Source organism: Pelodiscus sinensis, chromosome 1 (genome assembly GCF_049634645.1).
Source record: "Pelodiscus sinensis isolate JC-2024 chromosome 1, ASM4963464v1, whole genome shotgun sequence".
Taxonomy (NCBI): domain Eukaryota; kingdom Metazoa; phylum Chordata; order Testudines; family Trionychidae; genus Pelodiscus; species Pelodiscus sinensis.
In genome coordinates this window covers 37,253,285-37,267,006 of record NC_134711.1, presented here as the reverse complement: position 1 = coordinate 37,267,006, position 13,722 = coordinate 37,253,285, and the positions used below count along the sequence as shown (strand labels likewise).

The following is a 13,722-nucleotide window of genomic DNA, read 5'->3' as shown; positions in this document are numbered from 1 at the left end:
CTGAATAGTGAAATATTGACATGACTGAGGTGGGTTTTTTAATATATTCAGTGTAAAAGACTGAAAGGAAAACAATACAAAGACCCGAGTCATGCAGTCTTTATTCATGTGTGCAGTCCAGTTGGCCGGACTGAGCCCATGGATTGCAAAAATTCCATATGAATATATCTTTGTTTTTTCACAGTTTGCTCCAGAACTTATTCTGGTATCTTCTGGATATGATTCAGGAATTGGTGACCCTGAGGTAAGCAATTTTACAGGATTTTTCACGTTCTCTCTTTCATGTAATTTTATTTTTAAAGTACATTTATATGTAAAATGTCATAATTGTTTAGCTACTGATAGTTAGATTTCACTTTGACCAAACGTAATCCTCATATTTCAGGCTTTAAACTAATCTTGAACTTCCTAGGGATCTGGCTGAGATGTTTATGGGTGGGTTAGCGGAGATATAGATTTTCCCACATGTTGCATATTTGTCTAAATATTTGGTGCTGGTCCCTGCAGGAAATAGGACACTGCACTACATGGATAGGGGATGACCCATATTAGCAGTTCTTATGTTACCAGCTATGTTGTCCAGAGTTTCTATTTCTTTCTAACATTTTCCTGGTTTCAGGGTCAGATGACTGCTACTCCGGAGTGTTTTGCCCACCTTACACATTTCCTAATGCAGTTAGCTAACGGAAGGTTATGTGCAGTTCTAGAGGTAAAGTTTTAAGTGTCTCATTTATTGTATATTTTTGGAGGGAAGGGTCTCTGTAGAAGAGTCTCACACCTCTAGCCTGCACCTAGAAATAATCTGGGTGAATCTTTACTTGAATCTTTACTTGAATGTGAGGCACTTTTTTTTTTTTGAGAACCAGGAATGCAAGAATGGTTAAGATTTTACACTGCTCTTGTGTTGTTTAGGACAGGGGTGCGCAAGAGGCAGCTAACAGGCTGGATCCAGACTACCAGATCTGGCCTGCGTCTGCCTTGCTGGCACCCTTACTACAGACGATGGCTGCTAATTACTCTGCAAGCTGGGCAGGAAGGAGAAAGCTTTGTGTGCTGTCCTCCTAGCAAAATCTCCAAGCTCCCATTGGCCAGTTTCCGGTCAATAGGAGCTAAGAAATTTTGCTGAAGGCAGGAGCAGCAAATGAAGCCTCTTTCCTCCCTCCCTCCCTGTGCTGGAGCAGAGCCACCTGGAGCAGCGCCTCCTCCCCCTCCCACGCACACAGGCAGAGAGCCTGTCTCAGGTTCAGACAAAGCTGCTGGCTGGGAGCTGCCTAAGTAAGTACCTCCCAGCCAGAGCCTGCTTCTGGCATTCCACCCCCTCTGTCCTCCTAACTACCTGTCCCAGGCTACCACCCAAACGCTCTGTATCCCCTCTCCCCACCTCCTCCAGGTCACAACTGTCTCTCGGACTCTGCACCCCCTTGTACACCCCTCTCCCAGGCCAAAATCCTTTCCTGTACCCATACCCCCTCCCTGATCCTGTACCCCATTCTCCTGCCCCATGTCACCACTCAAACCTGCTGCACCCCCTTTCTCTCAGATCATAACTCCCTCCCTGACCCTGCACCCCCTCCCCCAGGCCAGAAGCCTCTCCTGCAACCATATCCCCTCCTGGACCCTGCACCCCAAACCCCTGCCCCAGATCATAACCTCCTCCTTCATCCAAACTCCCTCTGACCCCACACTCCCTCCTGCATGCCAGTCCTCTATCCCAAGATCCTCTCAGCACCCCTCCCACCAATCAGACCCTGCACCCCTCTACAGAAATGCAGCCCTTGACCACTTACCAAAATCTTGGAGTGCCCCACCCCCATTAAAAATTATTGCCCACCTCTGGTTTAGGAGAACTGCATGATTTTTAAACTGATATTTTGCAGTCTATGTTTTTAAGGAAGAGAGAATTTATATGACAACTTTATATTTTGATAAAAAAAATATAGCTCTCAATATGGGTTTATAGTGCTTGTGCACAGCCAGTGAAGAGCTACTCCAAATCATATCAGATCCATTCAGAACAAGACTGAATTTCGGACATTTTTGTAAGTAATAACCTTTGCTCCAGTAGAGCTTTTAAAGATTTCAGCCTAGGTACATATTTATTCAGGAGTGGAAACCTTATTGATTTCTCAATGTATTTATTAAAAAACCTCTACGTGCCCTACCTACTGCCACTGGAAGCTTTCTTTTTAACTTTGAAAATGTTTTGTCTTTCAAAGTATTTCACTGTGCAGCCTTCACACTCACTCTCTCTCCAGTATTCCAGATTACTGGTGGCTCTTGTGAGCACATTGAGTTTGCAGAGATGTTACTGCTCATTCAAGGCATCCAAGCAGGATTTCTTTCTTAAGATGAACCCATTGCTCACCTAGTATTCTCCATGTACTCACTTTAAACTCCTCTCCTCTGCTTGTTACAAAGTTACAGTTGCAGCCCCCTCCTTCTAGCTAAGACAGAAGCAAGCATTGTCCTCTGAGGCTAATGCCATGGGCAGCTCCATAAACAAGCTACTGGAAGTAGTCTGCCAACTGCAACTCAAGTATCTCACCAATGAAGGTCACTGCTAAATCCGCAGGCCAACCACATTTCCTAATTTTAACAAATGCTATTTGTGATAGTCCCTGGCCCTAGTTATGATCCGCTAGTCTTAGCAGAAAGGCCAAGAACTGAAAGGGCATGAAAATTAAAATACCTGGAAAAGGCTCTTGAAACCCATAATTACTGTACATTTATCTTTTACTATTAATTGACTCTCAATGGAGGAATAGTGGATTTTAGTCTCCAGACTATTTTAGTCTCCAGACAGTTAGTATAAGTGTTGCAACTTTTTAGCACTAAGGGCATGTCTACACAGCAGAGCTAAAGCCAAAATAAGCTACGCAACTTGAGGTGTGTCAATTGCGTAGCTTAAGTCAACATGGCTTACTTTGATTTTTGGTGCTGTCTACACAGCAGGAAGTCCGAGTTAGAGCATGCTGTCTCCAACTTCCCTTACTCCTCATAAAACAAGAGTTACGGGAGTCGAAGTAAGAAGTCCTCCAGTTCAACATTATTTCTATATTATGTCGAAATAACTTCTTGTAGAGTAGATGCAGACTGTTATTTCAGAATAACTGATGTTATTCAAAATAATGCTGCTGCATAGACATAGCCTAAGTGTATATCAAAAGAGATATTTGCAGATGAAAATGAGTTTAATAGACACAAGGCTTCAAGGGTGAGATCTTAATAGCATGCCTGACCCTTTTATGTTGGGTAAGAGAGCCAGAGAAGATGAAGGAACCCTAAAATTCCTTCTTCCATCTGGGAGAAGAATTGCCTTGTGAAAGCACTGTGGAAGACTCATAATGCTGCCTTCAAGGACCCTCTCATGAGCCCTGGTAAATAAGGCCAGTCAGGTGTGGAAGCAGGGGGGTGTTTTGTGGGCTAGTGCTGCAGCATTTATTGTTGCAGAAATTTAGGGCTGGGCTGGTATGGGCTGGGCTGTGACCCATATGGCAGCCCAGAGAGACTTCAGCTGCTTAGATAGGGCCCCAGAGCTGTCTAAATTATTCTGGGGACTCGCCAACCTCTAGTGCAGCCCAGAACCAGAGGGACTGCCTCGTAGGCAGAGTTCTGTGCTGTATCCCTTAAGCTATGTCTACGTAATTAGACACACATGGCTGACCCATGTCAACTAACTTGGAGTTGTTAAGGGGCTGTCTAACTGTGGTATAGACAGACTGAAGTCCTTGGACCATGCAATCTGGAAGGATCCCAAAACTGAGGCTGCAGTGTGGGCTCAAACATCTACACTGCATTTAAACTGCCTTTTATCCTGAGCCCCATAAGCCCAAGGCAAGGGCCAAACATAGAGTTTTAATTGTAGTGTAGATGTATCCTTGCAGAATCTCACTCCCAGTTCCCCATTGGGGGAGGGGAGGAGAGATGGGGAGGATTTCCAGTAATGCATCCAAACCATGTTATGCTCCGTGGTATCATTTTGCAATGATGTATTTTAACAAGTTACTTCTGACTATGTGTTTTTAGATTTAAACAGAATCTGTAGCTGACTATTTCCATGGCAGTATCCATTAGATCCCACTTTCCACACGCTCGTGCTCCACGCTTTGCATTTCCCCACCCTCGTGTCCCGCCCCGATACAAAGTGGCGGGACTATCTCAGACCTATAGAGGGTGGGGAACCCCGATGGGCCAGCGTTTATTCCACCTTAATTCCGCGGCCCGTCGGGGACATCAGTTGGCGGCTCCTTCACGGGGCCCTGAGCACGGGCGTGTACTTGGCACGGTTCACCCCAATCCCAGACACCTGCCCCTTTTGCGGCGTGAGGGAGAACCTGGCGCACGCCTACCTTGAATGCGCCAGGTTGCAGCCCCTATTCCGGCTCCTCCAGAACCTCTTATTGAGGTTCTGGCTGCACTTCTCCCCTCACCTTTTTATTTACGCACACCCAATCCGTGGCCCCACAAAGTCGCGAGACCTCCTCGTCAGCCTCCTCCTGGCCTTAGGGAAAGATGCCATCTATAATAGCAGGAGAAGGATGTTAGACGAGGGGGTTCTCTGCGACTGTGGGGCCTATTTCCGCTCTTCCCTCGTGTCACGAATCCGGGCAGAGTTCCTCTGGGCGGCGTCCACTGGCTCCATCGACAGCTTTGAGGAGCAGTGGGCGCTGTCCGGGGTTCTCTGCTCGGTGTCCCCATCCGGCTCCCTTATTTTAAACCTGTGACCCGCACTCCTTGACCCTGTTGTCATTTTTTGTCCCCCGGATTCAGTTGAACATGGGTTCAGTGTCCCTCCCATAAGGTTGGGGAGGGGCTTTTAGAACGTGGCCACCTTCCCATGATTTCAAATAGGCCATTTAGCTAACATCCAGACATATTTCAAAAGGTGGATGCTGAATATTATTATGTGAAAAATACGCTTTCTCCAAGCATGTTCATAAAATAACAATGCTTTTACAGATAGATTAATATGTAAGTGTTCTTTGCAAGACACAGACCATGGTTTAATTTTCCTAGGGCGGATACCATTTGAAGTCATTGTCCGAATCAGTCTGCATGACTGTAAAAACTTTGCTTAGAGACCCTCTCCCTCAGATCTCTGGAGAAATGGCACCATGCTTAAGGTATGAATCAAGAAATATTTTGTTTCATGCTGTATTTGTGTCTCTTCTTACTGTGCTTGAAAGACACTGATTGTACATTGAATTGGAGCTGTCTGAGCGTGAGGTAGAAATTAAATAATATCAGCATTTCATTTTTTTTTTTTGCTTTCATCATCAAGCCTAAAAGTGTAAAGAAAACTACATTAAAACTTGAATATGGGAAACAGAACATTTCATTAAAACACTACAATTTGTAGAAAATAATAAAAATTCTCATTCCTTACATTCTTAACCTTGTTTCTCAAAAATAATTAAACGGTACTCTGAAAATAGAGATATGCAAATTAAGAAGTTAGATCCCAATCCAGAAAGTTATTCACGCACATACCTAGCTTTAAGCACATTAATAGTTCCATCAATGGGACAGTTAGGCCTGTGCTTATAATACCATGCTGAATAAGGGCTTTAATATGCTGCTAGAATGTATTATTTTCTGACTCTGATCACTCCCACTCCAAAATGATCAATTTATGTCTGATTTTGTTTTCTTCTTCTGACATTATTTCCAATTATTAAAATTAAAATAAACTCAGGAGGGGACTTTTTTGCTACCTCTATCGTTAGGCGTTACTTCTCGGTAGACATTCACATCAGTCAAAGCTGAATTCATAATGCTGTGAGTGGCCATACAAAATAATAATGGCCAGTGAATGGTGGGCTATGAATGCACACATCTTGTCATAAATCCAGGTTGTAATATCTCTGGGGCAGTGACTCTCTTGTTACTTACTGTTTGTACAACACCCAGCCCAACTGGGCCCTGGTTCCTGATTTAGCAATAATAATATGAAACAAACCTGTGGCTTTCAACACAATGCAACAGCAAAGGATATATCACTAGTTTAGTAGTCCCCAAACCTGCCTTGTGTCTGCCCCTTGTGCTTGCACAGAGTCCCACTGATTTCACAGTAGAGATATTAAATACCAGTTAATAGAACAGTCGAGTAATCTTATGAATTCTTATTGGTTACTTGACTATTCTATAGTCCCTAGGGCTGTGCTTCAGCCCCACTCCAGAGGAGCCCCCTGCCACTCCATGCTGCTGCCTCTGTATCTAAGGTAGTAGGGCAGGATGCCAAGCAGGAGCTGGTCCACAAGGAGAACCAGTTTAAAAATGAGCCCTTCTCATGGACTGGCTGCCTGTCACCCCATGCTGTTGCCTCTGGTAGAGAGGCAGCAGCACAGAGTGGCAGCAGCCCTTGTCCAAGGCGGGCTGAGCTCCCAGACACGGCACAAGTCGGAACTGAGCCAGGCTGCCTGCCTGGCTGGCTTCTACTACACTTTAAATGCAGAGCCGCAGCAGGGGTAGGTCCCAGACCTGGTGCAAGCAAGACTGAGCTGGGCTGCTGGCCAACCTGCTAAAAAATTTACTGGCGGGGCGGGGGATACATGTAGTTTATAGAATTAACCTATACGCTTTTGCTTATTGGTTAATCCATTTATCAGCTACATCCCTACTTCACAGTGTGTGCATGGATGGATCTGACTGCAAAGTTGGTGTCCTTAATCTTCTGAAGCAATGGAAAGCTGCAATACAACAGGTGAAATTCTGGCCTCACTTAAGTCAATGGCAGTTTTGCCATTGGCATTTTGGGAGCCAGGATTTCACTTGGTAGTGTATAAATGTATGCACTTCTAAGCATGGGCAGTTGGTGAAGGCATGGCTGGGGGAGGCAAACCCCACTGCCAGCCTCACTCCTTCTTCTGAGGCCCAGCCCCTTCCCTGCCCCCATGGGGAGGTGGGGCAGTGCACCATGTGCATGCTCCCCCTCCCAACCATGAGGAGAGGAGGAAAGCAGACAGGCGTGCACTCGCCCCAGCCTCCGTAGCCCCGGGGAGGGCAGAAGACATGTGGCATGGGCCCCAGCCTACCCAGCCCCAGAGTTGCCCAGGTTCTTCATTCCTGGAGCCCCAGGGGAGGAAGGAGGAAGGAGGGCACTCCACATGACACGGCCTCTTCAGCCCTGAGGAAGGCGCACGGCATGGCCCCAGCCTCCCCAGCCCTGAAGGAGGTCAGCGAGCACGCCATGTGGTCCCAGCCTCCCCAGCCCCGGAGGACGGTGTGCTGCGTGGCCTGGCCCAGCCCTGCCTCTCCATCCCTGGAGCATGGGGAGGGTAGGCCCTGGGGGCAGCAGCACTCTGCCCCAGAATGCCTACCACAGGCATTCTGGGGGAGGAATGTGGGCAGGGCTTGGGTGGTGGTTTGGGAAAGCAGAGCCTTCCCCTGCCTTACATACCAGACACCCTTGCTTCTAAGGTAATGAAAGAAATATGTTCACACTACATGTAATGGAACTTTAAACTGTATATTCTTCAGCCACTAGGCGGCCCTGTGTACGAAAGACCTTATACAAACTAACCTCAACCATAGCTGCATGATCATTTGGTGAACACATTTGGTGTGTTACTTGCTCACAAGCAAGCTCTGTAACCAGTCAATAGCCAGTACAGGACTGTAATACTAAACATTTCCTTTCATTTTCTGTGGCTGACAGTTGAAAGTAATGTTACTTACAAGTAACATGTCCTTCTTTTTGGTTTTTCTAGCCCAGACTTCAGAAATGGAGTCTTTATGTTGAACTTGGCAAGTAAACTTTCCTATATTTTCATCTGAACTGATGATGCTAATCACTTATCTTTTGTAGTGCTATTGAGTCTATACAAAATGTGAGAGCTGCACATAAACCATACTGGAAATGTTTGATGTATGAAGGTAATTGCTGTTCTGTTTCCTTTTGCTAATGTGCTCAATCAATATGGTACATACTTGAACTCTAGAAAAAGTTGATAATTAGCATCAATAGGTTCACATAACTTATCTATTTCACAGGAGCATTGTGTGGCACTTCATTATTCAGAGCCAAATCCTCTGCTAGCGTAAATTAGCATAGCTCATAAGAATATAAGAACAGCCGTAGTGGGTGAAACCAATGGTCTGTCTAGCCCCGTATCTTATCTTCCATCAGTGCCCAGTGCCAGATGCTTAGAAGGAATTAACAGAACAGGGCAATTATCAAGTGGTCCATTCTTTGCTTTCCTGTCTCAGCATCTGGATGTCAGAGGATTATAGAAGCCCTGAGCATGGAGTTGCATCCTTGACCATTGTGGCTAATAGCCATTAATGGACCATGAACTCATATAATTATTTTTTGAACTCTGTTATCATTTTGGCCTTTACAGTCTCCCGGTTCACAGATTGACTGCGTGTTTTGTGAAAAAGTATTTTCATTTGTTTGTTTTAAGTCTGATGCCATTACTTTCATTGAGTGATCCTTTGTTCTTGTGTTATATGAAGGGATAAACAATACTCCCTTGCTCACTTTCTCTACACCATTCATGATTTTATAGTCCTCTACCACATCCTTCCCTAGTCATCTCTTTTCCAAGCTGAACAGTACTAGTCTTTTTAATCCCTCTCTTCATATGAAAACTGTTCTGTTCCCCTAATCACTTTTGTTGCTCTTATTCCATTGCTAATGTATCTTTTTTTGAGGTGGGGTGACCAGAACTGCATGTAGTACACAAGCTAGGGGTGTACCATGGATTTATGTAATGGGATTATGATATTTAATGTCATTTTAGCTATATCTTTCCTAATGTTTCCTAACTAGCTTTTTGACTGCCACTGCACATTCCCAAGATCCAAGAGTCATCATCGTCTTTCTTGAGTGGTAGCTGCTAATTTAGACCCCATCATTTTATATGTATCATCAGGATTGTGTTTTCCAAAGTATACTACTTTGCATTGAACAGCTTTGAATTTCATCTGCCATTTTGTTATCCAGTCACCCAGTTTTTGAGATCTCTTTGTAACTCTTCACAATCATCTTTGGCCTTAACTATCTTGAGTAATTTTGTATCATCTGCTCACTGTGTTACCTCACTGTTTAGCCCTTTTTCCAAATCACTTATGAATATGATGAACATTTATGAATAAGTCACACTACAGATTCCAGGAGGATTCTGCTATTTGCCTCTTTCCATTCTTAAAACTGACCATTTATTCCTATCCTTTGTTTCCTGACTTTTAACTAGTTACTGATACACGACAGGACCTTCCCTTTTATCCCATGACAGTGTAGTTTGCTGAAGAGCCTTTGGTGAATGACCTTCTCAAAAATGCCTTTTTGAATGTCCACGTCCTCTATATCCACTGGATCATACTTGTGCATGTTTGATGACCTCCTCAAAAAATATTAATAGATTGGTGAGGCATGATTCCCTTTACAAAAGCCATGTTGACTCTTTCCCAGCAAATTGTGTGTATAAATGTGTGCAACAATTCTGTTCTTTAGTATAGTTTCAACCAGTTTGGCTGGCATTGAAGATAAACTTACCAGCCTATAATTGCCAGGATCATCTCTGGAGCCCTTACTAAAAATTGTTGTCACATTATCTATCCTTCAGTCATCTGGTACAGAAATTGATTCAAATGATAGGTTATGTATCATAGTTAGTAGTTCTGCAATTTCATATATAAGTTCCTTCACAACTCGAGTGAATACCATTTGCTCCTGATGACTTATTACTGTTTCCATTTATCAATTTGTTCCAAAACTTCCTCTATTGACACCTCAGTCTTGGATAGTTCCTCAGATTTGTCACCTAAAAGGCTCAGGTGCAGGAATCTTACTCATATTGTGTGTAGTGAAGATCAATTCAAAAACTTAATTTTGCTTTTTTGCAGTGGCCCTCTCTTCCTGGTGTGGTTCACTTACCAGAGTTTATGCTGCTTTTATTTTCCTCAATAGGATTTGACTTCCAATATTTAAAGGATTTTTTTTACCTCTTACTGCTTTTGCTCTGTTTTTTAGCCAGGGTGGCATTTTTTGTTTCTCTTACTATTTTTTTTATTTGGGGTATGCATTTAATTTGACCCTTTATTTGTTTTTAAAAGTTTCCATGTAGCTTGCAGGCATTTCTCTATTGTGACTGTTCCTTTTAATTTACTCATTTTTGTGTAGTTCCCTTTTCTGAAGTTAATGATACTGTGATGGGATTCTTTAGTATTTCCACCCACCTGCAAAGATGTTAATTATATTATATTATGGCTGCTATAACCAAGTGGTTCAGCTATATTCACTTTTTGGACCAGATACTTTGCTCTGCTTAGGATTAAATGAAGAATTGCCTCGCCTCTTATGGGTTCCAGGTGTAACTTCAGCATCCTCGTGACCAAGATGGAGTCTGCTTCACAGGCAGCTCTGGCCAGGAGAAGGTGTGCACTGGAATGCATCAGGGAAAGTCCCTTTCACCCCAGGGTCACCTGTTCCAAATCCCCCAGAGACCGCACCAGAAAAGTATAAGAAACCTAACAAAGGGAGATACTTATTTACAGAGGGACGAGAGGAGAAGAACAGGGGAAAATATAGTGGGAGTGGTCTAGGGCCTGTTCAGTCTGCTTCTCACTGCCACCGGTGGTGGTGTGGGGATGGGCCAGAACTGTGCTGCTGGCATCATGCCCCCTACTAATGCCCCAGGCCATGTCACTCAGGGGAGGGGGCTGGAGGGAAATGATGGGGCCTTAAGCCGCTCTGCCCTGATCTTTTGGCTACCTGCTGCATTGCTCCACTTCCCACCACCAGTGACTGTAGGGGAGTCCCATCCCTCCCCTGAGCAACGCCAGGGGAGCAGAGCAGGCTGGAGCCAGGTTGCCCCACTTCCCACTGGTGAGTTTGGGGATGGACCTGACTTCTGCTGCTTCCTAGGTCACCTGGGCTTGGTGGGGCCTCTTAAAGTGTGGGACCCAGGGCGGTTGCCCCAAGCTGTCCTATGGCTGGGATGGCTCTGTTTGTACCAGCCAGGCAAATGCAACCTGTTATGGTAAATAAATACAATTACACATTAATATGTAACATTTTTAGTGCCCAGGAATCACACTTGTGTTTTATGATACTTGTGAAATCAAAAAATGCATTTTTTTTCTAGAAACAGCTCCTTTAAAAGATCTCAGTACCAAATCACAACAGGTGATGGAGGCTCAGCTAACTCAAACTAGTACACATCCCACAGCAGAGCAAGCAGTTGGGAACACTAATCGTGATGAAGCCATCAAAACAGACAAGTTTTTGGAATCACATATGAAAAGAATTCTCTTTCCAGTGCCTCCTGTTAAAACAGCAGCATCAATTGTCTCTAAAGCTGATGCACATTTTCTACCATTATCTGTTCAAGTGGAGATGGAAATGAGTGCACAAGAACGGAAAACTCTTGTCAGGTCGGCATTATGTATGTGGCTATCAACTTTAATCTTGAGGAGAGAGCGTGGTATAGTGATTTGGACACAAGACGGGAAACCAGTGACTCTCATCTTGTAATCCTAGTTCTTAGATACTAACTTTCTCTTTTGCCTCGGCCTCACTTTTCTTCTGCCTGAGTTTCTCCATCTGCAAAGTGGGATACATGATATTTACCTCCTGTGTCAACAAATCTCTTTGTAGTGCTTGTCACTAAATGTAATTTAATCAAATTTAGTGCTGTTTTTTTAAGCTAAAACCTTTTGTAGAAATATACAAATTTCAATGAAGTTTTCAGTAGAAAGTTTTCTGCGGGCCAGGGCGCTCTTGTCATTTCTAACCAGAGAGAGGAAGGCCTGAATTAAAAATCTTGAGTTTTTTTAATCAAAAAAACACCTATTTTGACACAGTTCTGCTTTGGAAAGTGTCCCAAAGGATTTTGTGGAGTGAAAATAAAGCTCAGGACCTTAAAAATTCTCATGAAATAGAACAGTCGTCCTCTGATCACCTCTAGTTCTTTGAGGACAAATGTTCAACATCTACATAATACTTTAGAAGCCCTTACTAATTAACATTGCCACTGAAAATCACCCTATAAGTGTACTATTCAGAATCTAACAAATTGTTAGATTAATTTTTAATTAATTTAAAAATCTTATTTTACAGTGGATTTGATGCAGAGCTTGTGAAGGAAGAGAAAGCTTTGCTCTCTCTTCAGAATGTGGTGGCTGTCCTAGATAAAATACTAAAGAAGGAGGTAATGAAAACTGCCTTGATTATTTCCCGTGTTTCTTCTGCTCTTTGATTCTTCTTCATTGTTAGCTCAAATATATCTTTTCCTACTCTGCTAGTCTCCATCAGATTGTATCTGTGTTAAAATTGTGCCTACTTACTAGAGTAAAGGTGACAGAGGAGGAAGTAAAAATCCCCCTAGTGCATTAGGCCTACCCAGATCATTAGCTTTGGCTCTTAAGGGAGTGCAGAGGGCTGTGCAGTAGATGCTTCATGCAAAACTGGGCAGGGGGGAATTAGAGCCATGACTATGCAAACGAAAGTATAATTGCACCCCATAAAGGAGTATCACAAATTATTCCTTTCCCAGTGCATGTTGGGAGTAATTTTCCCTTTTGGATATACCATTAGGGCAGTGCAGTTGCATATCATCCCGTATTGTGGCTTGCATTCCACGAGGAGTAACGGTAGTTCGAACTAGGAAGCCTAGTTCGAACTACCTAGTTCGTGCCGCGTGTAGCCGCGCGGCACGGGGTTCGAACGAGCGGGGATTTAAAAATGGCGGCACCCCGCTTATGCAAATGAAGCCCGGGAAATTCAAATCCCGGGCTTCATTTGCAATTGCGGTATGCCTACATTACCCCGCTAGTTCGAACTAGCGAGGTAGTGTAGACATACCCTTACTGCAGCATCTTGGGCCTAGGTGAGAACTACCTTGTCATGGCTGCTGCAGCTCCAGTGGACACAGCTGGGGTAGGGATGCATGTCCCCTGGTTGGGGCAGGCCAGATTTGTCTGCTACATGTGCTCCCAAACTAGAATTAGGAGTTCAGCAAACTGAGCACTTACCCTTCCTCAGAGAGCAAGGGGAAACAACTAGAATTGCTCCTGTATGAATTTGGAGTGGGGGGCGAGGACGGAAGCTTCAGCTCCTCTCTCCCTCCCTAAAGTGTGCCTGGGGGATAGGAGGCTTGGAACTGGGACTGTCCCAGATGAGGTGGGGATGTACCCCCGCCCCACCCTCTCCAGCCAGCTCCTTTCATTTGCCTGTTGAGTCTGTCTCTTTTCTGTATAGTTTTCTGAGAAGCAATCCCATTCCAGGCACATCTTTACCTTGCTTTAAGTTATAATAAGAGGAAGCCATATGCCAAATGTGGTGGTCCTAGCTCTTACCGTTTAAGGAGGAGTTATTGAACAAACAGACACAGAGACAAAGTATCTCATTTAGACAAAAACAGGCTCAACTGATACGAATTTAAGTATAGTATGATGTAGAATTATTATGATTTATTAATACAAATGTTTATTTTTAGGTGTGCAATGGAATTGTAGACGCATCTGTGGCTTCTGTTTCTACTACCATTGCACTAAAGCACTGCTTTGATTTTGGATTACAAAGGTGAACTATGCTCGTTGCATAATGTCCTCTTTTATACAATCTGAAAATGTGATATAAATTCATAAACAGAATGGGTTGCCTTAAAAAGGTTTAACTTTTTTTTTGACTGCCTAAATCCCATTATCAGCCTGTTGTTTTCTTTGGTTTTTGGCCTGAACTGCCATGAACCTGAATACTATCCCACTATTTGTATA

At 43.9% G+C, this 13,722-nt stretch overlaps 1 protein-coding gene across 2 annotated transcripts in view; it reads left to right on the top strand.

Annotated features, from left to right (window-relative positions):
* HDAC10 (histone deacetylase 10) overlaps positions 1 to 13,722 on the top strand; it is a 45,643-nt gene that overhangs the window by 21,510 nt on the left and 10,411 nt on the right. For both annotated transcript variants that reach the window (XM_075928170.1, XM_075928159.1), the window contains 7 exons: positions 185 to 244; positions 620 to 709; positions 5,017 to 5,123; positions 7,808 to 7,875; positions 11,091 to 11,379; positions 12,065 to 12,155; positions 13,443 to 13,528. In XM_075928170.1, the coding sequence (XP_075784285.1) occupies positions 185 to 244; positions 620 to 709; positions 5,017 to 5,123; positions 7,808 to 7,875; positions 11,091 to 11,379; positions 12,065 to 12,155; positions 13,443 to 13,528 (791 nt within the window). The remainder of the gene's footprint in view (positions 1 to 184; positions 245 to 619; positions 710 to 5,016; positions 5,124 to 7,807; positions 7,876 to 11,090; positions 11,380 to 12,064; positions 12,156 to 13,442; positions 13,529 to 13,722) is intronic.